Here is a 27,884-nt window from a genome sequence, read left to right on the forward strand (position 1 = left end):
GCTCTCCTCGGGGGCCCTGTGTGTGTGCGTATGAGTGTGTGACAGGGGAAGAAGAAAAAAAGGAAAAGGGGAGAGAAACGGAGAAAGAGAGAGAGATCTGAGTTGCAGTCTGACCAGGTCTGAACGGAACCAGGAACATACTATAAGTCCACGGATTGTTGCTTTTCTGACCCCAGTACGCGCACAAGGATATTTTGGGATCGCAAAAAAAAGAGAGTGCGCTGGAATACAACCGGAATGGTGAATTCTGTGAGGAATTGTCTGTGGATTTTATTCGCCGAGGAGCCGCTTCATTCATGTCACCAGACCCTGTGTTGAAAAGTGGATTTGAATATTTCAAAGTCCGAAAACATTGTGCGACTGGTGTATCTTTTTGCATAGGATTTTTGGCCACAAATGTCTTTTGCTAGTGCAAACCCGTAGTGCATTTAAAAACTAAAACGTATCGCACTGTAGCTCCACTTTCCAAACATTGTTCACATGTAAGGCTACTTGACAGCGTTCTTCAAAAATGAATACGTTTCTATTTAGCCTCACGGTTGCTTGATGTTTTTTTTAATGCAATATAACATTGTGCCTTCAATACTAATGTGGGTTTGCCACCAATATACGGTGCTCGGCTGTGCACGCGCTGCACGGCATTCGGCCAACATTAATGTTACACGAGCTCAGAAATAGTTTCAAATCGTTAAGATCTGAACGTAAATAACTCATCTAGAGTTCCAAGTTGTCGTATGTTCAGGACGAAACGCTCAGGTCTTGTGCGGCGACTCTGGAGAAGCCGTTTGATTCCAGATAAAGAGGGGGGCGATGGATATGGCAAGAGCGGCGAGGGGTCTCGAGACGATCTGCTTGGCTCCAACCCAGAGAAAATTCCCAAGACGGAGTTCAGACCGATGACCCCGAGCGGTTCGCCTGGCGTGGACTATGGGGAAATGTGCACGAGGAGTCCCACTGCAAGCAGCGGTGGTGGCACCTCAGGGGGCGTTTTGGACCAAGATGGGGGTACGGTGTGTAGGGTGGGAAGCCCTCGGTCTGTGCAGGACAGCGATAGCAGAACAGTCACTTGCTGTTTATTTAAAGATCGGGACCATCACTCTGGATCTACAAGTCCGGAGCCAGGCTCATGTCAGTTCGTGCTGAGGAACATTGGTTCTTCTCGGGACCCCGGTCCACTTGAGAGTCAGGACACGAAACCTCGCTCCGTCATGGAGCAGGAGCTCAAGACCGCCACCTATTCGCTATTAAAAAGGCTAAAGGAGAAAACCTTGGATACTTTGTTGGAAGCCGTGGAGTCCAAAGGAGGGATGCCGAGCGACTGTGTGATGGTATCGCGGGCCGAGTTGCGTTTAGGCGGCCACATGGCTCCTCCACAGCTGTTCATCTGTAAGCTTTACCGGTGGTCAGACCTGCAGCACACGGCCCAGCTTAAAGCGCTCTGTGAGTGCAAGAGTTTCGGAGCTCAGGACGGTCCGGTAGTGTGCTGCAATCCATATCATTATAGCCGACTCTGTGGGCCAGGTAAGCGAAGATACCATTGACTGGTGTGTCTAAAACCTAAACTGACTAGATTTTCTCATCGTTAGGCTTCACTTTCAACCTGCTTCTATGGCAAAGGGCTTTCCTCAGGGTTCCCCTAACAGATGCACTGAAGCTCTGTTGTTACAGTGATTGATATCGGTATAGGTTAGGCTACTATATTCCCATTGATAAAATGTGTGCAATAGCATAGCAAAGAATAATTTCCAATTGATAGCCAATTCAAGTGTGAAAATAAATACAGTTCTTCGTAAAATGTAAGCAAAAAATGCTTAATTGCTTTAAATATCTTAAGTAGGCCTAATTATGTAAGTGACTTAAAGAATAGCGATTTGCACAACAGCTCTTTATACTGTTCTGTTTTTATTTTGTACTAGGCCTACTTCATAATTTTCCATTACAGTTGTTACCCTATTATCAAGGAAACTTTAAGTAAAATACAAACACAAAAATTGCATATACTAGTTTTTAAAAAAAATGTTAATGCAGGTTTCTGAATTGGCAATAGACAACGTGTGACCTTGATCAAATTATGCTTAGTTTAGCCTATTAATTATCTGCTGGGATGGCTACATGGGTTATTCTCCAAATGATTGTCTCAAATCGAAATATGATTAGGACAGTTATATTTATTTGATTTAGATAAATTAATTGGAGTCTGACTTTATGGAGACACTGGCTGTGTGGCCTTAAAGATCTCAAATAACTAGGCTACAAGCTTTTTTAAAGAAAGCAAATAGGTTACGTTTTCATTCCGATCTTTTCCTTAGTCAAACCATTAGTAATAATAGCCATCCGCTGGCTTCTTTTCTCTCACGTAATGTCTCATAATCGCCAATACTTAGTTTCTAAATTTCGGATGTTATTGTGATATATTTAGTCGCGAACAACTCAAACGAGCACATTAACTCGTTAAAATTCCACAGATTGATGGACTAACGTTACGATTAGAATTCCTAGCATTCATATGCTATGTGAGGAGGACACTGGCGACCTGGGGCACTTGGCAACCTATACATCAGTTTTTCCATTATAAATCCTCGCATATTAAGAGATAACTTTAAATCAAAGGCTTCAAACTAACAATTACACTCTTTGCTCGGAGTTTTATTGGAGTTTCTCAGAGCAGAGACGCTTGAGGGAGACAGCAGCCCCTCTCTCTCCCCTCTGATCTCTGTAGAGACACACATAGCTCACAGGCGCTCAAGCGTGTCTCCATGCCATGAAGATGTTTTTTTTTTTTCATTCTATTGAACAACAGAGCCCTCTCAATCTTCAATCTCCAATCAATGGTTTTGACGTTTTTTTTTCAAGGTTAATTTTAACCAACGACATTAAAGCGAGAAAAACTAATCTCGAGAGCTTGCCTAATGTTTGAGCGCATAATCACGCAAAACTCTTTGAGCAAACATTTCAGTGTATAAAGGGCTTACAATGAAACTTTCTTTCACTAATGGATTTGTTTATCAGTGTTTAGCGATAGCCTACTTTTGTTTAGTTTTGTTGTAGCTATAAATTAAGATGCCAGTATTTTAGTATTTAGCCTACTATGACAAAACGCGCTTCCTTTTTGCCAGACTTTATAGCTTTGAAATGATATCAGTTTCAAGTTGCGCTTTAAAAGTCGAGTGGCGGTAATATACAGTTTGCATACAACTGGCGCCAGACTGACTCTCTGTGTATCTGAGTGACTGAGTTTAGGATCCTGGCAATTACTGCCGCCACTCTTAAAGAGACAGTCCACGTTATGCTTTTACACCCCCCCCCCCCCCCCCCCGAGCAAAAGGCGAGGTCATTACTTGTCCCAAGACTTTTTTCATTTATGTCCTCGAAATTTTAATTTTGTACTAGCCTAGATTTTTTGATTGATAACAAATAAAATATATAACGATTTATTTAAAATAAATATGTTAAACTCACTATTATTGTTTATGTGGATGTTTAAAATATTTTCATGACATATGCTTACCAGAAAAACAATGCTAATTGTTTTTAATCCAAGGAGTTTTTATCTACTATTTAATAAAGGTATTTGGTGTTTTGTTAGCTTACAAACTCAATAGAAAATGTAAGTATTAAAGTGAGCTGCTATTATTTTAGATTTTGGTTTTTAAACTCAAATATTTGTCACAACATGTTGAGCTAACATGCCTGTATAACAAATAACCAGACCAAGATGGAACCTTTTTTTTACAGTGATTTTGAGAAAAAAAAAAAAAAAAAAAAATTCACTCTGTAATGGTCTCAAACATGGAAAAATTTGTTAACCAGAACTAGAAGTACGGTCTCATTGATATCTCAGATCAGTATATAATCAGTAAAAATATTATACAACTGAATCTGCAAGAACTGAATCTGCAAGAAGGAAAAGTGTAGAACTATGTAAATGGCTGGCATTAGAATTTTGCAGTAATTGGGAACTTTCTGTTCAGTTCTGTGTAACAGATACCATAAGGACCTACAGTATACATACATTTTCTACAGTGCTGTAGTTAAGATATTACAGTGTGCATAGAAAAGAATCATCCCCCCTTTGAAATAATCAAATTTTGTTGCTTTGCAGCCTGAAATTAAGATGGACAGTTTTTGTTTTATGCAGTTGTATTTACTCATTGCAACCTATTGAAAAAAAAGGGAAAAGAAATTGCTTTAAAGGGGTCATATGATGCGATTTGAATTTTTCCTTTCTCTTTGAAGTGTTACAAACTCTTGGTACATGAAGATCTGTAAAGTTGCAAAGACTAAAGTCTCAAATCCCGAGATATTCTCTATCAAATTTATTACTCTGCCAGCCCGTTCAACGGCTCGTTCAAACATTCCACACGTCTACGTCACTATGTGGAAATATTTGTGTAATGCCGCCCAAATGTTCACAAAAAAGAAGGAGTGATTTCAGTAACTACAGTTAGTGTTGAAGCAGCCATGTCAGGCAGGTGATCTGTGTATATAGGAGAAAGCAAAACTTTATTTGGCCTTCTGAAAGTAGAGACATTTAGGAATCTTTACGATTACTTACAATAGAACAGCAATGCATTTTATGGATGACCATTTTGTGAACCTAAGAGAGGCGGTAATTCTGATTTTGCTATGACAATCTGGCGCTTCTGAATTAGCTTCTGTAAGTATGTTTTGTTATAAGTTTAAGTATTTGATGTTGAATATACAAATGCAGAGTTTTGCGTGTTGCATGTGTGTGGTTGTGTGTGTGAGAGTGAGAGAGAGAGAGATAGAGAAAGAGAGAGAGAGAGAGAGAGAGACAGGGTCACACAGTGGAGTCAGTCCATGGCTTGTGTACTGCAAACACATACAAGCTTTATCACTGTGTCTTTCACGCGAATCTGTTCCCCTTTCAGGCTTGAACTGATGGTAAAACTAAGGAAATGTATTAACTGTCTTTACATTTATTTTGAAAGATGAAGATTACGATTATGGAAAGGGGAGTTACATTTCTGACGAGTGCTTGGTGATTGGCCAATCACTATGCACTGGGTCAGTTAGCCAATCAGAGCAGAATGCGCTTGTCGGAAGGAGGGACTTTGAAAAAAACGTTGCGTTTGAGTGAGGCAGGGCATAGAGGATCTACAATAACGTACAGTATTATTAAAAATAATGTGTTTTTTGAACATTAAAGCATGTCAACATATTCTGTTATAACAAATACACAAAATAATGATCTTAAAAAAAACATAATATGACCCCTTTAATTACAGCCTTTAGTCTGTTTAGATATGTCTCTAACTTTACACATCTAGACTAGAGATGTTCCGATACCCTTTTTCTCTTCCCGATACCGATTCCGATACCTGGGCTCAGGGTATCGGCCGATACCGAGTACTGATCCGATACCTGGGTGTGTATCTGTATATACAGCTGTATATACTACTAGCCCTGTGTAAATTGCTAGAATTCTTTTTATGGTGTGCTTCAGACAGATCCCTCAATAAAACATGAACAAATACATGGTGAACTACTGTATTTATTACAGTATTTTTATTATCTAACATGAATTTGACAGTATTATTTATTTTCATATGCAAAAAAGAACTTCAAATGCAGCCAAAAATCTAACACCGCAAACTAAAAAAGGTATTTAAGTTTTACAATATAACTGTATAAAAAAACTGCAACAAATAAGTCTAGGAATATAAAAAAAGATCTATTAATCAGATAATCTCTTTACAACAAAACAAGTAAAAAACAAGCAACCATCTAGGCATAATTATTATTATTATAGAGACGTATTATTATTACTGTAGGCTACAACAGTAGCTTTATATATTGTCAATTTACTCATGTAAACCAAACATTTATTTTAATGGGCTGCCATGAAGATCTTTGAGTGTCTGTGTTTATGATATGACAGTATTCTCAAATGAAACGGTAAATTCTCATGAAGTGACGGTTTATGCGTTCGTGTCCTCATGACACACAGCAGAGACTACAAAACAGCGAGCTCTCGCGCATCTGTGCCAGTCACCCACAGAGATGTAGATTTTGCGGGAGTAATATTTAAATAGTATTTTGCAGTTTAATATTCACAGACACTAGTATATATTCGGCTACTGTCTGGAGCCCTGCGCTTTGACTTACACGGAAGCGACTGAACGCAGCTGCCGGTACTGAATATACTTGAGAGTCTGTAACTACCGGTACTACAGAGACATACTGCTAACCACTGATCTATAATATAGAAGCGGCTTCACTGTCTTTTGGCAGTTTAGAATGTGATGAGTGATCCAGTCATATATAGATCAGGGCTGCTAACGCGTTTTCATTTCTTCTTCGCTGCTCTAAACAGGGGTTGCTTGTGGCAACACAGCACAACTTCCTGTGTTTTCAATGCATTTTGAGCAGCGAAGAAGAACCGTGCAGCGGTTAGGCAAAGCTTGCGGTCATAACTAGGTATTTTTTAAGAAAATGGTATCGGATCGGTATATGGGTTCATGTACTCGCCGATGCCGATGCCAGAATTTGTTGTGGTATCGGAGATATTTCCGATACTAGTATCGGAATCGGAACAACTCTAATCTAGACTTTGCAAAACTTGCCAGTTCTACTTTGCAGAACTGCTGAAGTTCAATTAAATTTGCAGCATATTTATCTGTCCCATCCATTTTCCCTTCTATCCTGACAAGTGCTCCAGTCCCTGCTGCAGAGAATATTACCACCTCCATGCTTTACTGTAGGAATGCTGTTATTTGGATGTTTAGCTGTATTGGATTTCTGCCAGACATATCATTTGGTGTTGGTGTTGGTCTCATTTGCCTCAGTATCTTCAAGGTGCATTTTGTTTTGGTCGCGACTGTATATGGCCTTTCTGGAGGAGTGGCTTTTTTCTTGCTACCCTCCCATACAAGCTAAATTTGTGGAGAATTTGTGATATTGTTGTTACATGCACACAATGACCACTCTGTCATAAATTCCTGCAACTGCTTCAGAGTTGCTGTAGGCCTCTAGGGAGCCTCTTTGACCATTGTCCTCCTGTCTCTTTCATCCATCATAGACTTCACTGTGCTTCTAGGCACTGATAAAGCTTTTGACAGTTTTTGTATCCATCCTCTGACTTGTGCCTGTCCAAAACTTTATCCCAGAGATCTTTTGACAGTGCCTATTTCACCCGTAGTTGATTGTTTGCTTCAGTTGCACTACCAAGGACTGAAATACTGCAGGAAAGTTATTTTCATGCTGAGCTAATAAAAATTATTACAGCTGAAAGTCAAACAGCTTTGTATGCCATTGAGAAAGTGATCTGATTGAGGTTAAGGTTACTAGTCATTTATGAGGAGGTTGATCCTTTTTCCAACTCAGTGATTGTTTTTTTATTATTATTTGTTTTAATGACATATTGGTATTATATCTTTCACTTGGATGTTATAAGTTGCACTGAGTAAATACAGCTGGATAAACAAAAATTGTGTCTGTCTTCATTTCAGGCTGCAAAGCAACAAAATGTGATTATTTCAAAGGAGGGTGACTCTTTTCTATACCCACAGTACATATCGACTACATTGTGTTTTGTCATTAACATATTGCTTTTTTTGTGAGCCACAGACCCAACCTAGTCTGTCCAGATTAAGCAATGTATCTATATTTAATTTCCCCATGTTTTTCTATTCCAATTGTAATAATATTGCTGTTCTTTTTTAGAGTCACCCCCTCCTCCATACTCAAGACTTTCCCCCAGCGAAGAACACAAGCCACTGGGTAAGTTTCAAAGACATGCGCTAATTGCTTAATAATGTCAATGTAAATATGATAATGTACATGCACATTCTGAGGGAACAGATGATGAGTGATCATTTACTGACAAATTTAATAAAATAATCTGTGTAAAAAAATAACCTGGCCAAAATAAGTCAGTGCCATAAGTTGGCACCCACTGGTTGAATCTCTGGCTTTACGGAGAGCCAAAGGGGAAGCAAAAAAAGTAGAACAACGTGAAGAATTTTAATGGTGGCAATTAGGCACAGTGACCAACTGAGAGCCAGTTGAGGCTGCAGCCAGTATCCGGCAGGCCCATTTTCAGCATGCCAATCTGGAGCCGGCCTAGGCTTGGCCCTGTCTGTTGTGAGGGTTGCTGGGGCCTGGCACTGGGCTGGGATATCCTCTCAGTACCGTAGCTCAACATCGGTCACATTGTTGACAGTAGGTGGGGTGGAGAGTTGGGTACTGTCTGGAACTGATGCTTTGGTGGTTTGCAACTCAGCCTGATAACTCATTTATTTATTTCTAAAATTGGCTCAATATCAACATATCAGCTGTTGATACCAGAACCAATAATATTTATATGTAAACAAATAAATAAAAAATAAATAAATAATGTTTGGGATCGGTAAGATTTATTTATTTAGAATTAAATCTCTTATGCTCACCAAGGCTGCATTTATCTGATGAAAAGTATTATTATTTAATTTTTTTTATTTCCTTTGATGGCAAAGGTGAATTTTCAGTGTCATATGGTCCTTCAGAAATCAGTGTAATCAATGTAACTAACTAACGAACTCTAACCAGATGACATCCTTTATCTCCTCAGATCTGTCAGATTCCACACTGTCTTACACTGAAACAGAGGCTGCCAGCTCGCCTAATGTCACCCAAGGGGAATTCTCAGGTGAATTTTCTCATTTTAAATATTTCTGCTCTGAAATGTTCTGCTCTGTTTTAAATCTTTGTGTCAGCATGGCCTGTGATACCATTGTCAGTCTTGTTGCTGTTATTTCCAGTCCCGGAGAGCTCATGTGGTAACATCTTTGTTCAAACAAATGCTTGTGATGGTGACCTTGCACCAGATATTTACATTTTCCCCTGTTTTTGCAAAAGAGAGCATTGAGCACGCAGAAGCTGTTTTCCATTTTAGTTGTCAGACAAATCTCAAAGTTTGGCAGGAATATTCCAGTGACATAGTTTTGCATGCGTTTTAAGGGCCAGGAAGGGGTTAAGTGCTCAGTAAAAGTCTAAAATGCAAAGTAAACAGCAAGGCATACCTTAAGTTCTGCAGGTTCCTATGGAGTGTGTTTGAATAAATGAGCAAACTTTGCAGGTAATTTGGTTTTTATGTTGGTCTTTGCTCCTCCTCATTAAAGGCCATTAGGAGTGGAGAGAGTGCGGTCGAGATAAAGCTCTCATTGTGAGCCCAGCAGAGGTTCAGTGGGCCGTGTTGGCTGGCCATAGAGCCTGCCTCCCCTCCTCTGTTTTCTTTCAGAAATATTTGAGTGGGATCAAACTGTAATAAGATCCAAGCTCGCAGGGAAACACACACTCGACCACACCGAGTCACGTTATATGCTTTGCACACAATAGCGCATATCGGAACACGCACATACAAACGCACATATCAGCTTTTACAGCTTTATCTTGACCGGAGTAGGCTTTTTTCCATTGCTGTGAAAGGGCCACACTGAGAGAAAAGAGGAGAAACAGTCTTGTGTCATGATTTGAGATTAAACACTCCCCTCTTATGGAAAGAAATCAACATGCTTCTCTCATAAAACTGGAACCAGACCATGCATGCGTAGGATCATGGCCGCAGAGACAAAAAGGCTAAGGCCTTTTTTTGCAGCGCTAGAAATAGCATTCAAAGAGAGAGGGTCAAACCACCCCCTTTCCCAGAAGGAGCTACCTGAGCTTGTGGCTTCATGCACCCTGTCACCACCACTTCACAGGCTGGCGACACTCCTTGTGCAAACAAATGATGTTTCAAATGCTTGCTTAGATTTTTTTCTCTGGATTGGGTTCGTGTGAACCATGACTTGCCTGTAGGTTCATAATTGTAATAAAAACTTTTTTTTTTTTTTACACACATTATAATATTATGATGGCTAAATCAGTTGTACTGTTTACACTCTTCAATGTCTTTAGGAAATAAATATTAATCATTCATACATTATAAGGTTGTGATGCCTAAATTCACTTAGAATAATAAAAAAAGAGATTTTTAATATGAAAATGTAAGAATTTGAATACAGTGTCTCCATACAAGGAAATCTTACTAGTTAAAGGGTTAGTTCACCAAAAAATGAAAATTATGAAAAAGATGAACGGAGGGCTTACGGGCTTGGAACGGCATGAGGGTGAGTCATTAATGACATAATTTTCATTTTTGGGTGAACTGTCCCTTTAAGCATCCAAAACACATCATATGTAGGTCTTTTTCAGTACGGCTTATAGTTTGGTGTGAAGCATTGAACTGACAATTCTCCAAATGCCTGTAGCTGAAATTGTTAAAATTCCATAGGTGTCCCTCTCCAAATCACCAAACATAAGGTATGTAGATTTGGAGTGGGCCACCTATGGAATTTCATCCCTTTCCTTTATGCTACCTGTAAAGAAAGAAAGGAAACGGATCTAAAATCTAAAAGCATTCATACACATGGCCATCCACCCACCCCGAGTTCCTTATCCCACCCCACCCACATGCAGGAACTGGTAAAGCTCTTGAAAGTGAAGCCGGGGGGCCAAATGTGGGAGCGGAGCAGATTGCAGCCCCCTGGACGAGTGTAACTCCTGTTCTGAACACTCATCCACTCTGTTTGACAATAGTAACAGAACACATCTCAATGAGTCTTATGAAAACTCCTTGCCGCCCAAGGGTGAGAATTTAGAGAAATTGGCTGCTTGGTTTGAAAGACAGTCGGTGGACGCTCGAGATCTGAGGCTATTCATGTAATAGATCTTTAACGTCTTGCAGCCTCACTGAGTTTGTTTGAAGCACACTGCGTTAGGATTTTCAGCTCAAATCTTTTTTGAGTTTCTGTTAGGTTTTCTGCATGTATTTTATCATTTTTGCATGTTTTTTTTATTTATTTATTTTTCATTTTTTTGCAAGCCCTGGAATATTTATCTGAATATTTGCATTTCTATGTGTTTGTGTTGGTGTCTGAGATGTCTGCGCTCCCGTGTTTGGGTACATGTCTGTTTGTGTTGTTTTTATCTGGATGTCTATAATTTGGCGTTTCAACCGCAGTTTCTCGTTTAAAAGCAAATGTGTTTGTCAGTTTATGTCTACACTGTGTCAGCGCACAGCTATTGATTAAGAGTTCACTATGTTTTCAAAGCCTGGCCGTCGAAACATGTGGTCGTGATGTGCTACATGTGTGTCTGTAAAAACTGTGTGTGCGCGTGTGGTTCCACTCACATTCTGTAGCTGTGACTGGTTTGTAATGCAGCCCACCTGTTTCCCCGCTCCTTGTTGTGACCGTGTGGGGATCAGAATTATGTTCTTTGAAGTAGGTCTCATTGCTTCCCTTATAACTGGATGCATGTGAGTTTGTGTTTGCTCTCTGTATTGGTGTTTTTGTGATCTTTGGGTTCACAAGCATATCTATATATCTATCTATCTTACAAGCAAGTTGTTTCATTTAATATCCATATCCATTTCAATACATTTAAACTCTACTTTAATAGTAATTCAGCAGTTGAATTGGAATTTAAAGATCTCAATTGGATTCTGAATGACGCACGTCCCTGCTTCAGAGCAGTAGAATTGTTTTTCCAGTGATTATTAGTCTTTATGATGAGGGATCTGACAGATGTGGAATGGAAGGCCGGCAGCGCTGCAGAAAACAGTGGCTGTTTATAAATCATTCTCTGACCAGCCATAGATGTGTTACAGCTGAGAGATGCACCCTGGTAAGCCCCCTGGAATTTGTCACCATATGAGGAAAAGGAAGCAAATCCAATGTGTTTTCACGCGTGTGGGTTCTAACACTGAGACAATCACAGTGAGAACTTACTGTAGTTGTGTCATCACTGCGAGAGAGACTCCACGTCCCACTGAGGAACCCTGTGGTGCCATTGTGTTTTGTATGTTGCGTTTATTTTCCTTGAGAATGTAGGAAAGGCGGTCAGATGGCTGTTCAGTTAGGTTCATCAAGTGCTGTTTTGGCCTGAGGCGGAGGAAAGGTTCAGTCAGGTATAGAAGAATGGTTTGGTAGTCTGTAATTTTACTCTAGGTTCATTTCTGGTGCTTTGTGATATTTACACTGGCCTCTCTGTTTTGGGGGAGTAGACCACAGCCAGGCTGGCATCCCTATGTTTGGCCTATCGGTGCTGTATGTCTTAAAAATGGAATGCAGTGACAGTCTCATTCAACTTTACCAAACAAATCAGTATTTGACTGTTAACCAAACCCCTTTTTCCATCAACAGAGTGTTAGTGTTGGTAACTGGTGTTGGTGTCCATTCTGGATCTATTCTAGCTCCGCTTAGCCCATTAAAGCTGGTTGTTTTAAACAGTATACCCGTAACATCAGAAGCCAGGGTGTGGGATAATGTCTCCAATCTCCAATGTCTCCAGTTTTAAATTTAAGAACGACTAAAAACACAAAATTTGATGGTGAGAAACTAGATCAATCCCATTATTATCTGAATATGTGGCAAGATGCTCATTCACTGGACTAATTCCAAGACATTTATCTTTACCCATCTGAAATAATTTAAATACTTTGTATGTAAATTGAAATATGAAATGTTTATAATATGTTATATATTAAAAAATAATAATAAACAAACACTACAATGTGCTAAATTGGATTGTGAGTTGGTTATGTAGAAACATATTCAGTTATCATTGATTCTCAGCTCAAATGGAAATGTGGGAAAATTCAGAGATCTACTGATCTGCACAGTTTCTGTGGAAAAAGGGTATGTGTCATGAAGTATGAAAGGTACTGAATCCGAACTGATCTAAACAGGTAGCATTGCTTGCACAAGGAGCCGCTGGTTGATCCCAGTACTGATACTAAAGCTTCTTGTCTTTGTTTTCATAAAACTGCCGTCTTACAGGCCAGTGTTTTGATAGTCTGATAGTCTGATACATGCATAATCACATACTCTCCCTATCAGAAAATCACAAACAGACTTTTTTTTTTTCTTCATATATACTGGCAGCAGTACACACATGCCATGTCTGTCTAGGTCTGATCTGACCTAATTTCTACAATGTATGAAAAGGGCATCTGGTTGGCCAACAATTAAACAAAGTAATCAAAGCATGTGACGGTGTGCTGATTACCACTGATTTGATTGCATCCATAGATTTTGAACAGCCTTAAAAAGGCATGTGATGTCTTCCCTTCAATTTATTAGCTGGCTCGCACATGCCTGAAAATATCTAGACTTTAGAAAATATCTAGAGTTTCAAATTATTTTCGTTGTCAATTTTTAAATCTGCCATCTTTTATTTACCCTCATATCATGCCAAAAATGTATTACTTAGAAGAACAAAACAAATCTGCTGATCTTTTTTATACAATGAGAAGAAGTAGTGACCAGGAACAGTCAAGCTCCAAAAAAGCATCATGGCATCATACCAGAAAAATTGGCAAAAAACTATTACCTTTTTTTTTTTTTTCACTTTTGCATGTTCAAACTGGTGTTGTCATTACTTAAACTAAAACTAAACCAAAATTAGAAATGCTGCGTTAGCAACTAAATAAAACATTTTAGGTAAAAACAAAAACAAAACAATAATAATTCTGAATTCCTAAAAAGTTCACTTAAAATGAAAATATAAAAGATAATTAAAAAAAAAAAGTATAACTGTAAAAGTATCTAAATAATATTAAAATAACATTGATTTAATCTTCCCATCATGTTCATGACATGCGGGTGAATAAATTAGGGCAACATTTTTCCTTTAAACCAGTGATCATGAGAAAGATCACAGACATTTGGTATATTTAGTACGCAATGTGAAGACTTTAACTACACTGTATTTTGTCCGTCACTGAGGTAAACTAGGTTTATAGGGGTGACATCAGCTGTATTATTGCATGTACAGCACAACTACGAATGATGAGTTATATAACTTTAAGAGTCTAACAGCTCTGCATTGGGACGGTTTCAATTTGAGCTATTCTTTTCCACTCTCTTTCCTAAAAACCCATGCCAGTCAATATTACAAAAAGACAGAACAGTCCCACACACGCACATGCTGTCATGTATCTGTAACAGGGTTACTATGCCAGTGGAAAATGAGCCACAGTGGTGTGGACAGTGCATGGGCCACCCAATTTGCCCTCCCCCTCATATTCCTTCACCTCACTGAGCCTCAGTATCTATCCCTCTCTCGCTCTTTCCCTCATTTTATCTTTTTTCTCCCTCTCCCTTATTCCCATTGCCTGGCACGGGGCCTCAGGTTTCCACCGCAGCCCCAGAGCCTGCCCAACACTCCCCCAGGGCCCCAAGTGCTCCAGGATACGGGATGTGGAAATAATGTGACTGGAGTACTTCCACCCTGCCTCCAAAAATTAAGGTTCTGCGGATTGTTTATTTGAGGGGAAGGAGGCCTCAGCCAAACATCCTGTTTTAAAAAACTTGCCTGGGTTTTGTAGCACAGGGGCTGCTCAACTACCCCTTTGACGGCCGGGGGAAGCTGAGGAATGTTGAAGAGAAGCCCAGCGGGCCGGAGGTGATAGGTTAGGATGTCCATTTGTATATGTCTGTCTGTATGGCATTAATTTGAAATCAAGTTGTGTTTCGTGTTTTTTTTTTTTTTTTTTTTTTGCAGAGAGATGCACAGCATGTAAATATAACACAGGCAGTACCGTGCCGTCATGTCTATACCATATAGCTTTCCTTGAGCGTGTGTTCCTGTCCTGAATGATTGACTTCCTCTTCCCCTTACATAACACACATAAACAAAGCAAACAAATGCTCATCAGCCAAGAGCACATCGCTGAATTAGTCGCCCACCTCTGTTGTAGCTCACAATAGATTCAGAAAAAAATACAGTATGCATATTTGTTTACGTCTCGCTGAGACTGTATCATGTTTTTGTTTTTGTCAGTAGGTTTATTTGTGTGAGCGTAGACAGCTTGGTCATCTCACTGAGGAATTGGACTTGGATTTTAGGGATATTGAATTCCATTAGATTTTGTTTTTCACCACATTGTTTGACTGATGTAAATATTTCAAGATGTGAAGCATTTTGGAAAAGCAGAGATGTTGTTTCTCCAGAGAATGTATTTGCTGTATTTTTGTGATATCAGTCATGCATTTCACCAAATCAAGAATGACTGCTTGAGTCACTATTGGCTGTATGATAAGAGCTCTTTCTTTTGAGTGTGACTTTAATTTCAGCCAGGCATATTCTGTTGTTCAAATGTGAATTTAGACATCAACTGAAAGCACCAGAATGCATTCATATTTAATTTTATTTTCACTGTGAAATAAAGCATGCTTATTTATCATCCAATATATGTCAATGTGCCTGTCCATTTCAAAAGAGAGTATAGTTTGCATAAAAATGCAGACCATTTGTGCAGGTAATAATTTCCTCGCTGAGCCCACCCCCACCAGTAATGAGTGAGTTACTGAGTCCTGCAATGTGCTCTGGGAAGGCTGGGGCAGTCCATCTCTCTTCTCCCTCCACCCAACACGCCGCTGCGCCTGCCTGCCTCCTCCAATAGAGCCATTCATTCAGTCCAGGCCACGGGGTTAGGGAAACAAATAAAGAGGCAGCCATGCCATTAAAAATGTATGGAATGTCCAACTGTTAGTTTAGTGTTTTAGCAAGCCTCCTCTCAAGGCTGCGGAAGGGGGAACAATACTCCGTTCAGTGACCATCACCGTAAAAGCTTTTGCTTTTGGTCTCAGCTGGCCTGTGCCCAGAGTGTAGCCGGGAAAAAAGGTGGCAGTAGATGCAAAAGCCTTTTTTATTTCCTGACCAGTTTAGGATCCTCGGTAATAATAAATTCCTGCGCCTGGCACCAGGATGGACAAGCAGTGATTTAGGCCAGTGGTTTGATTGCCCAGCTAAAAAAAAAAGTGAAGAATGTTTTCCCCCTTCCTCCCCAGAGGAACATTGACAGTTGTGTAGGGACCTATGGCAGTCAGTATTTTTAAAACTGGGAGAGCCAACGCATTCCTCTGGCCTGCAGAATGCACTGTGTGGATTAACTGCAGGGGCCCATGGAGTCCAACATCCCCAAGTTAACCTTCATTAAGAGAGAGACACAGAGCGTGCATGAAGAAACAGACAAAATATGTGGGGGATAATGGAGCACTAGTCTTTAAATGTTTAATTCCCTCAGGTTTACTCACCATCATTCTTTTTTTTCTTTTTTTCCTTTTTTTTTGATTTTCAGGTGAATTACTTCTTTCAGTTTTGTGTACATCTTCTAGGTGTGAAAAAATTTCTGACATAATGTTATTCTCAAACTGTATACATTTGTCACAAAGCATTTTTTACATTTTAATGTGTAATTTCTCAATTTTGTTTCTTTCTTTTTTTTCCACAAGTTTGGCCAAGCAGTGATGATGTTCTCTTGTTTTTAGAAATGGGTGCCACAATCAAAGGGGTTGAAGGCAGTGCACACTTGTCAGGCTAACTTATATTGGCACTGGCATATTTTCAGATTTTTCCAGAACTCTGTGTGGAGAGTTTTTCCCCCCTTGTGTTTTCTGCTCAAAATTATGGAAATATTATTCAGAATAACCAGTATTGCAGTATAAACATGACAGTCAGAGGGAGCCGAGTTCACAAGGGAGGATTTCTATTATACATTCACAGAAGTTAAACGACTCTTATCTAAAAAAAATAAAAAATCTCAATTCAGTTGCTATTGGCAGACATCTAATTAATTTTGGACTCTTCAACTCTTAAAACATATCTCACCAAGTAGTACCCAGGTATTGCAAAATAGTCTGCTTATTCTAGTGACTAAAGAATAAGCTGTCTGTTTTTCTTAACATTTAAGAGCCCTTGATCCTCACGCTAATGACTGCAAAATAGATAAGGAAAGAGAGATAGAGATATGGCAAGAAAGACAGGCCTGGCGATCAAACTGCAATCACTCACTCTTTCACTCACTTACCCACAGCACATTCTCTGATGTGATTAGTGGTATGACAAAGCAGACTGTACCTGTTTTAGTTTGCCCTGTTGGTCAATCTAAGCATGGAACAAAAGACTCCCTCAGAGACACAAAACGGGATTTGTAAGCACCGGAGAGCAAGAGGAACACTAAGTTGATCTGCTCTAACTGAACATATTTGCTCTGTGTCCAGAGTTGGTCTCTATTTCTAAATTCAATTATAGCCCTCAATGGGGAGTTCATGCCATACCTCAGTGACCCTTATTGAGGACTTGGAAAACCCACAGCAAACAAGCCTATTCAGTTCTGCTTATTGTGGGGTATATAATGGATTTTAGTGGTATTTTGAGGTAAACATGTCTCGGAGGGGGGGTAGGGGGGTGTCTATTAAAGTATATGGTACTGGTGTGCCTCAAGGTTATGTCAATGGTCCTTGTCTATTTCAGTCTTTCTGTGTCTTTGTCTCTCTTGCTTTGTCTCTTTCCTACCTAACAAGCTGTTCTAAAATAAGCCTTTTAAAAATGTGAATTCTAATAAAAAATATTGTTTTTCAAATAAAAAAATAACGCAGGAATGACTAATTAAATAATTTACATTTTATTTATATGCACTTATGAAACAGCACATAGTGATAAACACCAGTACTCATTTTATATTTGTAAAACTCTTAATATATTTAGGTAACTTACATTAAAACCTGTTAATTTCATATTGCTGTATTAGAGCATTACACTGTCCTTTCATCGATGCTGACAGAAGTGCTTGCTTGTGCATTTTTAATGGGGGAACATAAACAATTTGCTTTGTGTTAGAAAGCAGCTGTGTAGCTACCCAGCACTTGCATGACTTCAAGCTTTTGTGACTGAAACAGAAGGCGAAGACATGGCTGTCAGGATGCATTCACTTGAGTGTTTATGATCCATTGGGCCGATCAATAGTATGCCATCATCTGAGCTGAGTACGTGTCCATCACCTTGCAGATGAGCTGTATCCAAATACACAGCTTTCGCCTTAAATTAACCTTCAAATTAAAGATCAAGAACTGTCTCAACCACTGGCCTGGCTTCCTGCTCTGAAACCGTACCTGCTGTGTAACATTCAGCTACCAGAGCCCATTTCCCATTAATGTAAGGCTAATATCTTTTATGATAGCAATATTTGCAGCGATCAAAGTCTGGATTTCTGATAAGTTACACTTAACAGATCATAATCGCTTGAATAATAGATGTCCCTTTTTATCTTTATTCCTTGAATAACAATAAGGATGGCACTGGAAGCAGTGGAAAAAAGTCTTGAACAAATGGGACTGTGATTTTCATATGCCCTATTGGATCACTGCTGGGGGTCAGTATGTTATGTTCATTGATCATGCATTTGTCTTGCAACATACTCATTTGGTTGTCTCTATTGGGCATTGTTGTGAATTCTGCTGTTTTGAATATGTCTTCAAATACATTTCAAAATGTGAGACTGACTGATCAAATCATAAATAATTGTGTGCCAGTGCTTTCCAGCAAAATTGGGATTGGTTTTAACTCTGTTAGTTGTATTCTTTTGAGCTACTGTTGAAATAAACAAGTAATAATAAAAAAAAAAAAAAAAAAAATCAAATATTAGAAATATTTAGATATTTATTTATTGTGGTTCATCCAGTGAAAATATAGGCAGAGTAGTATTGTTTGATTTGTTTGAGTTGATTTTTACAGAGTGGTGTAACTTTCTACGATTTTTACTTCAAGATTTTGGAATGTCCCTATAATAAGTGAACTGTAATTTGCTTTGGATAAAAGTGTTGACTAAATGACAGATATGTACTTAGTGAAAGGGTTTCATAGTTCATCAGATCTTTCTGGCATAAGTAATGAACAATTTCATGACTTCTTAAAGGAGCACTCCACTTTTTTGTTCATTTTCCAATTCCCTTAGAGTTAAACAGTTGAGTTTTATCGTTTTCGAATCCATTCAGTCGATCTCCGGGTCTGGCGATAGCACTTTTAGTTTAGCTTAGCATAGATCATTGAATCTGATTAGACCGTTAGCATCTCGCTCAAAAATGACCAAAGAGTTTCTATATTTTTCCTTTTTAAAACTAGACTCTTCCCTTCTATAGTTTCATCATGTATGAAGACTGATGGAAAAGGAAAAGTTGCAAAACGGTAAACCTCAGCAGTTTCAACTGTGTTACTTTAAATACTGTGCAGAATCACTTTTAATCTGCTATTTGCACCTTGAAAGTGCTAAACATTCATACTCAAACACGAACAAATATTCTATCCCACATTCCCATATAGAAGCAGAAACAGTGTGATGTTGCGATCAAGCAGTAGATGGTCTGTATTTCTGGGATTTTGTCCTTCACACTGGCCTGTCTGTTCTCATGGTAAAGGAATTCAATTTGGATCCCCTAGTCCTTCTGGCTAAGTCTCACCCGTGGAGATCAGTACACAAATCTGTGGGTCTTCTCACCGTTTGACTCAGCTGTGGAAATCATGGCAGAGGCTTAGAGATCTGACCTGGGGAGACCGCATACTCTGGACTCAGATGGCCCATGTGTTGAAATGTCAACACTAGTGAGTGTTAAGGAATCCTGAGAGGCAGGGCAGCAGCAGTCGTCAGTGAATCTGACTAGCTAAGCTGTGCTTTATATGGGTCTGAGGTGTGAATCTTACGCACATTTGACCAAGTCGTCATTAACACTATTGAGCCATAGTGAAGGGTTTAAAATACACGCTTGCTATTTGCAGTGCAATCTGCAGGCACTTTGTAAATTTTGCCTGTGAATTCTGTTTATCTGCATTTTTATAAAAGAGTGCATAACCCATTTTTGGCTTAAATATAGGGCTGCACAAGTTATTAAATAATTAATATAATTGTGGTTGCTGCAATGAACTAATCATGAAAAATTATGTTTACAGCATTTCATTTATGTCTAGACCTGTTGTGTCACAGTTGTTTATTTGCAGTGTGGTTTTTTGGAGTTGAGCATTGCACCATATTACAGATGAAAGTATATGATTGTGTGTGTGTGTGTATTTATATATTAGTGTTGTGGAATGATTTTATATATATATTAGCCATATTCATATTAGCTCAAGTTAGCCAGTTGGCTTTAGTCATGTCTCAGGCATGAACAATGATTTGCTTCTTGGCTTCTTATTCTAAAAAGCATTCAATTGGGCTAAATTTGATATAGTGCAGTCAGCATTTCTGTTTCTGTTTTCCTGAAAGAAAGAAGAGTGTATTTTAAATATGTATATCTGCTTAAAGTGAAATTAACACTAGCATATAGGTGACTTTAAAGCAGCCAGAAAACTCCCATGTTTTCCTGGTGTTTTTAATCCAATAGTTCCCTCTTACAGAAATGGTATAGAGTTATTCTCTTAGCATGATTCCATTGATTTCACTTTTGCTGCCTTAATAGCCCAGCAATGGAAATAAGGAGCCTTAGAAAACTGTAAAAACTCTTAAATTAATGAAGTAAAGGGAAGAAAAGGAGAGCGGGTCAAAGAGAAAGAAACCCATCTGTGTGAGAGTGCCGCCCCAGTTAGTGCGTCTGGCTGATAAAGCAGTCTTTGATGGCAGAGATAGTACAGACGCCAGCCTAAATGTGGCCCGTTAGTGTGTTGTAAGTCCCCCTGTAGTGATAGTTGTCTAAAAAATCAGAGCTGTACCAAAGAGAGGCCGGAGGGAGGGAAGTACAGCGGTATTGTTTGTTATGTTTCACTTTTTCCCTCAGTCCAGGCAACCGTAATTCCAGCTTCCCTCTCTGACCCAAGTGAGAAGAAGAATGCCCAGGCCTGTCAGGAGTGGCGTCAAAAGATGAATTCTGTCCACCATAAAACTTCACTGTGCTCTCTCGTTCTGTTTCTCCTGCTCACATAAACACCCTCTGTCTTTCTCCCCCTCCGCCTGTCAGCACAGTGGTACAGTCTAATAGCTGGAGGGAATCTAATCCTTGGCACAGGATAAGAGACTCAGACTCCCCCTCCATTCCCTCCCTCTCCATCTCTCTCTCTCTCTCTCACTCATTCTCAGTTCAGTTCAATTCAAGAAAGCTTCACTGCCATGAATGTTAGGATCACATTATTTCCAAAGCAACAGTGTCTCTCACTCTCTCTCTCTCTCTCGTCTCTTTCCCTCTCTGGTTAAAGGGTCTGGCAGGAGTGGTGTGGAGGAATGAGTTCATCTTTTCAGAATTCCCTGGATTAGAGGGGATGAAAAAGACAGGGATGTGGGCCTGTAGTTTGGTGGGAACAGATGACAAGCTGCTGTTTTTCCTCTCGATCTTTCACTTGCTCTGGATCTGCCCAGAGCTCTATGGACGTGTGTTTACCCCGAGGCAGTTCTTTTCTTGCCTTTTCTCCTCCCTGCATGGTGCTTTTAAAAGCATTAGTGGTTAATCACGTAGTATTGGCATTGAAATCAACCCCCCCTTTTGTGTACTCAGAGTTAATTACCTCAACTCAACTCAACTCAACTCAACTCACTTTTCTTTTTTTTCTTTTTTTTTTGGTGTGGAAGATGGGGTGTGTGTGTGTGTGTGTGTTCAGATTCACCAAATCACTTTTTCTTTTAGTCACTCCACCTTACATGCAATCTCGCTCCTGTGCATCTGCAAAAATGTAACGCGAGACGTTGTTTGAAATACAATATGATGTACAACGTTTGGTCCACATTTTTTCATGCATAATTCATTTTATACCATTCCTGTTGTCTTTGCTTATAATGCACTGCCTAAACACAATGGGATAAATACATTAAACAGTTTAACATGCTTTATTTCTTAATCACTAAGCACCTGCAATAAACAGGTGTTTAAACAGGTGCACATTTAATCATTTAATATATTTATAATTTTGAAAAGAAGTCTCTTATGCTCACCAAGGCTGCATTTATTTGATAAAAAATATTGTGAAATAATATTGCAATATAAAACTTTTTATGTTAATATATTTTGAAATGTCAATTATTCCCTCGACGGCAAAGCTCCAGTCTTCAGTGTCACATGAACCTTCAGAAATCATTCTAATCTCAAGAAACCGTTCTTATTATTATCAATTCTTGAAAACAGTTGGGCTGCTTACTATTTTTATTTTCTGCTTTTTTTATATAGATGTTTTTTAACATTATAAATATTTTTTTACTTTTGATCAATTAAACGCATCCTTGCAGAATAAAAGTATCTGAAAAGTATTAATTTCTGTAATATATATAAAAAAATGTCTTTAATAAATCGACCCCAAACATGAAACAAAATAATCCTATAACTTTACAATTTAAATTAACTTAATCTCATTTTTGTAAATATATAAAAAAAAATCTGGCATCAATCCAAAACTAGCTCTGGACACTTGGGTTCAGAATTTAAAAATAGTACTCAAAACAGTAAAACTAAAAAGATAATAGCTATATTTCACCATATTTAAAGCATTGTAAAATAGTTAATGTACACATGACTGTGACTGCACATCAGTTGAATCCTTGCACAGTTGCTTGGCAACCGTAAACAACCAAACAATTGTGCCTAACGACACCCCTTAATTACACGTTATTCCTCGTCTTGACTTGTTTGGGGCACATCCCACTCTGTATTTTTCCCATTACTCCACGTTTCTTCATTGCACGTGTAAATAATGCAAAAACAGTCCTGCCCACTGATGTCCGCACACTGTATATATATCACAATTCCGCCCAGTCCAACATAGACTGTTTTTGTTCTTTGATGTGAATGAGACCGTCTGGCCTGGGAACAGACTGTGAATTGCATGTTTACCTTACTGATCGAGCAGCACGTCCACCAGAGTATTATGTCCAAGCTCTGAATTTCAAAGGAAATACCTTTGTGGCTGTCTAGCCGAGCGTGTGTGCGTGTTTTGTTCATTTCAAGCTTTGTAAAAAGGGCTGGCATTTGTCTGAAAACAGAATGGGGACTAAATAAAAGACTTTAGCCTTCTGACAAAGTAACCTTTAGTCTCTTGGCCTCCTTAAGCTCTTGCTTTGTAAGTCAACAAGGCCCTCGCTGGTGTTTGATCTCAGCTGGCCATGTTTGCTTTCCTTTAAGCGATTTACTACTCTAATATAATCTTTTCCTCAAGCAACTGGTGGGTTTTCATCAAATTTTGCACCTATGGGCTGTGCACAGAATGTATTTGATTGTTTTCAACCCTGTGGTTTTCATGTGTTACAGCACACAACAGCGTGTTTGTGGATCTTTGTGTTTTCCAGTCGTCCCAGCTGAGCTTGTGAAGGGGTCTGACATCGCCGTCACCTCGAAGCCTCCGACAGCGTGCGTCTCCAAAGAGATTGACACTGCCGGAGACAGTTTTGAGAATATAATAACAATAATAACATACTCTACCTTTCTAATGGGTAAATCGAGCTGTTGAAAGGTGCTGAGGTTAAATGAATGCAGAGAGGCATAATTGCTCCCAGTTTTTGTCTTCCACCCCTCGTGAAGTGTGTCCTGGTGCGTCGAAAGAGAGAGAAAGACGGAAGAATTCGGAGGCATTTAGTCTGCTGTTATTATCTGTACTCAAAGTGATGGGCCCACAGCGCTTAAGTGTTGTTAACTAAACTGTTGCTGAGTCATTAAGGTACATGAGTGTAGATGTCCACCGTCTTTGAACTAACACCTACTCGCTACAGCTGATAGCCTAAATGAGGTTTATTATACGAAAGTACCATCATTGGCTGTGATTAGAGCCTCGGTGCCGTCCGTCTGTCTGTCTTTCCAGGTCTGACTAAGACTGTATTTCCAGCTCTGGCGGCTTGTCAGAGGCTCTTCACTGACTCATGAGTGAGGCCTCCAGGGAAGGGGGAGACAGGAACTCTGTATCCTGCTTGTTGTGCGCTTGCTGATGTGCATTTTCCAGCCCCTATACCTGAACACATGCACGCACACGCAAACAAACACACTGCCATGCGGTGCAATCATTTAACGTTCTGTCAAGGGCCAATTCGTTTTTTTGAGTTGAAGTGTGAAGATAAATGACCTGTTGAAGCACAGAATGATGCAGAGATGACAGATATTGTGTAATATGAATATTTAGCAAGCAAAATTCAACTTCAGTCATGGCAGCTGTTTTGGAAGATAGTTTCTAGTTGGTTGGATATTTTCAATATTATATTTTTATTGAAGAAAATGTGTACGATAATAAATAATAAAATAGCTAAATTACTTAAATGTCAACTTTATATACATAAATTTAATTATATATACTGTACTTATTCATTCATTGTATGCAAGAGATTAAGTAAATATTTGTATGTACACCTATATTTGCCATTGGAGTAAAAATAAAATGTTAAACTCAATGCAATAAATAGTTTAAAATATATACATATATCTATATTTTGTCATTTATATAACGTGTGAAAATGAAATGCAATATATATATAATATATGTAAATGTAAGCTATCAGCTCCTAGTTTTCCAGTAGGGTTAAAAAAAATTCTTTTTAGAAATAAGTTTAGTTTTAGTTTAAAATAATAATAATAATAATTATTATTATATATATATATATATATATATATATATATATATATATATATATATATATATATATATATATATATATATATATATATTCAATATTTCATATTCCAAAAAACAGCTTGAATATCTTAAGCTGGTTTGAACACTGGTAGGTGATTTGTTGTCGGTCCAGGGAAGTCTACCAGGTCTATTTTTCAACAGGGAGTGTAACAGAAGAGTACATCTGGAAAACAAAGAGATGGCACTGGCTGGTTTTGAGTTCTAAGATTCTAATGAGTTTGCCCGATTTGTTCTCTTCCTTCCCCGTCTCCTTTCCCACTGACACACACTCACACTCACACGGCACAGCTCAGGCAAGAACAGCCAAAACACACACTCCTCGCTCAAACAAAAACATTGGCTGATGTTCTCTTCAGCTCTAATATACTTAAAACACATGAACACACATGCACAACACCCTCAGGAAAAGGGCCGGTCTCTGGGCTGAGCATTGTTCGCTCCCAAGCTAAACATTAAATAGATTATTAACCTTTAATCTTTGCACCTCTGTTTAAGCCCACAGAACAGGCAGCGCAGACTCAACCACCCACTTTCTGTGTCTCTCTCCCTTTCACTCGCATTGAAACGGGGGCATTAATCATATCACAGCACTTCTATGTTAAACAGCCATGTGAAACTTCCTGCCGCATTGTTTCATTTTTTTTTGCATCTCCTTGATTTAGGTATAAGTTCAAATTCAGCCCTCATTATGCGGCATTGCTGGAAGCATGTCTTCCTGTATCCTTTCTGTTGACCTAACATAGAGCTACTGGCTTTACATTGATGCTTTATGGAGAAAAATCTGCAAGACACAATCTGCACTATTATTATGATGTATTCACTTTATTCTCCATGAAGTGTTTTTAGATCAAAACAGCCAGTGCAATGGTTTCATTAGACCATTCAGGCCGAAAAACCACCTTGCAAGCTCAAAGAGGATGTAAGGAATTCTGTAATGTTAACATGCTGGGGCCTAGCGCAAGGGGCTGTTTCAGAAATGAGAAGTGTGTTTAAGTGTGTTTCTGGGTTTGTTCGTGTGGCACTATGGCATTTGGACACCAGGCAAGAACCAGTAACATCATGTAATTGATGAGTAATATTATTGATGTTGACAACTAATAAATAAGGTTTAAGTAGTTAAATTTGTTAAAGCCAGTCAAGTTTTTTTTTTGCAATGCACCACATCTCGATTTTTCATCTGAACACATTTTACTTGCTGCTATAGCATTGGTAATGGTCAAGTTTACCCATTGTGGCTTATCCACATTGTGTGCATGAAGTAGATTCTGACAAACAAAATGCATTATTGAAGAAGTGATTACTAATGATGAATGATCCTTATGCCCCTTCAAAACTATTTCAGCCGAAACTGAAAAAATCTAATTTTTACGTTTGTCAAAATTTCCGTACATTGCTAATATTGTATGGCTTCAGAAGACTGGAAATATAGTGCACAAGTCCTGAATGGAGCATGACAGCCTTGGTCACTGCGAACTCTTGCTGAATGAAGAAAAGGTTAATAAAGATTCTTAATCACCCAAAAACGTACAGCATACAGGCATAGAATGACATGAGGGTGAGTAAATGATGTCAAAAGTTTCATTTTTTGGATTGACTGGGCATTTGTTCGACCCTGAAAGTTTGACCACTGCAAATGAATGAACAGGGACTATAGACCTGGCCCTTAAAATCTCCCTGTCAATAGACTCTCAGGAGCAAAATAATGGCATTACTCAATGTGCAAGTTAATCTGAGCTGATAGCGTGAAGCCTGAGGGGTCAGGGGGTCACAAGCTTGTGCTAAGTTGTCAGGGAGCTGAAAGCTGTCCCGAGGCCCAAAGTGGGAGCTGCAGGGAGGGGAAGCTCCCTCTCCACCCAAGCCATCACCACCATCACCCCCCCCCACCCCCACCCCCCCACACACAGGAATGTGGAGGAGAATAGAGACGGGGGAGGGACTTGTCGTCGGATATGAGCTCATAGCTTTTCCATATACCCTTTCCACAAATACTTTCTCCCCGGTTCAAGAAAGAGCAGGCAGAAATGCACACAATGCATGGCGCATTGTGCTTGGAAACACTTAAGAATGTGTGCGGCTGAGATAGACACGTATTGAGGGAGTTGTAACTCACTTAGGGTTTGGCACTGAATGAAGTCCGCAGACAGACTCCCAAGACAGGAAGGTGAATTAAATGAGGTGAATCAGAGAGTGTTTTATTGTTCTGTATGTGTGCATTGCAGGTATACTAAAGTATTTCTTTATGTCATATAATAATTTGTTTATTTTTTTTTTTTTACAATTTTCCACCTTCAAGCTTTCTTTTGCATTTAGTATACAAGTAAATAACTAATGAATTAAGTTTTGAAGTAGTGCCCTCTTGAGGCAGCACATAGCAGTACAGCATTCAACTCCACATAACATTCCTTGTCCAGGCATCTTTCTAACCAGCAAATGTTTTCAGTTTGTTTGCATTGCAATATAATGGGAAAATCGAATGACTGACCCATTCTCTTTTCTCGTTTCAGATGCCAGTCTGTCACCTGACGCCCCCAAGCAGAGTCATTGGTGTAACGTGGCATACTGGGAGCATCGGACACGGGTGGGCCGCCTCTACACGGTGTACCAGCCCGCTGTCAGCATTTTTTATGACCTACCTCAAGGCACAGGCTTCTGCCTCGGCCAGCTGAGCCTGGACCAGCGCAGCAGCACCGTGCAGCGGACACGCAGCAAGATCGGCTTTGGCTTGCTCCTCAGCAAAGAGCCAGATGGAGTCTGGGCCTACAACCGCAGCCAGCACCCCATCTTTGTCAACTCACCTACCCTGGACGTACCGGGGAGCCGTAGTTTGGTGGTGCGCAAGGTAATGCCCGGCTACTCCATCAAAGTGTTCGACTACGAACGCTCGTCCATGCTCAGGCAGGGGGCAGAGTCCGAGCTGCTAGACGGACCGTATGACCCGAACAGTGTGCGCATCAGCTTCGCCAAGGGCTGGGGCCCTTGCTACTCCCGCCAGTTCATCACTTCCTGCCCATGCTGGCTCGAAATCCTCCTCAACAACCACAGATAACACATACACACATGGACTCAATTGTGTTGAGAGACTTTTGGACTCCACAGACTATCCCAAATATCATCTACTTAGATTTAATATAAAGTTTTATATATTATAAGAAATATATATTATACTTGTAAATACTGGAGTCATTTTTACAATGTAATTATTTATGTATGGTGCAATGTGTACATGGACAAGAGGAAAAAAACGGGAAATGCACTTTGGCTTATATATATATATATATATATATATATATATATATATATATATATATATATAAAGAATCTTTCAATACCAATTTGAAAATTTATAAAGCAAAAATAGGAAGAGCCAGGTTTTGGTGTATAGTTTTCATATACTATTAATATCCAGATGAAAAGCTAACACCATTCACACATTGATAATAAAGTATTCGCATAATATTGTTGTGCTTTCTGTC

The 27,884-nt window shown here is 39.2% G+C and overlaps 1 protein-coding gene across 1 annotated transcript; it reads left to right on the top strand.

Annotated features, from left to right (window-relative positions):
• Positions 1 to 27,884, top strand: LOC127934300 (mothers against decapentaplegic homolog 6-like). The gene is made up of 4 exons (XM_052531587.1): positions 1 to 1,521; positions 7,687 to 7,743; positions 8,573 to 8,650; positions 26,916 to 27,884. The coding sequence occupies exons 1-4, from the start codon at positions 735 to 737 to the stop codon at positions 27,455 to 27,457; spliced, it is 1,464 nt and encodes a 487-aa protein (XP_052387547.1). The 5' UTR covers positions 1 to 734; the 3' UTR covers positions 27,458 to 27,884.

Source organism: Carassius gibelio, chromosome A18, assembly GCF_023724105.1.
Source record: "Carassius gibelio isolate Cgi1373 ecotype wild population from Czech Republic chromosome A18, carGib1.2-hapl.c, whole genome shotgun sequence".
NCBI classification, from domain to species: Eukaryota; Metazoa; Chordata; class Actinopteri; order Cypriniformes; family Cyprinidae; genus Carassius; species Carassius gibelio.

Coding starts and splice junctions, on each gene's coding strand:
- LOC127934300 (XM_052531587.1), top strand. CDS start 735: ATGTTCAGGACGAAACGCTCAGGTCTTGTGCGGCGACTCTGGAGAAGC. Junction 1,522..7,686: donor TAGCCGACTCTGTGGGCCAG/GTAAGCGAAGAT, acceptor GTTCTTTTTTAG/AGTCACCCCCTCCTCCATAC. Junction 8,651..26,915: donor CACCCAAGGGGAATTCTCAG/GTGAATTTTCTC, acceptor TTCTCGTTTCAG/ATGCCAGTCTGTCACCTGAC.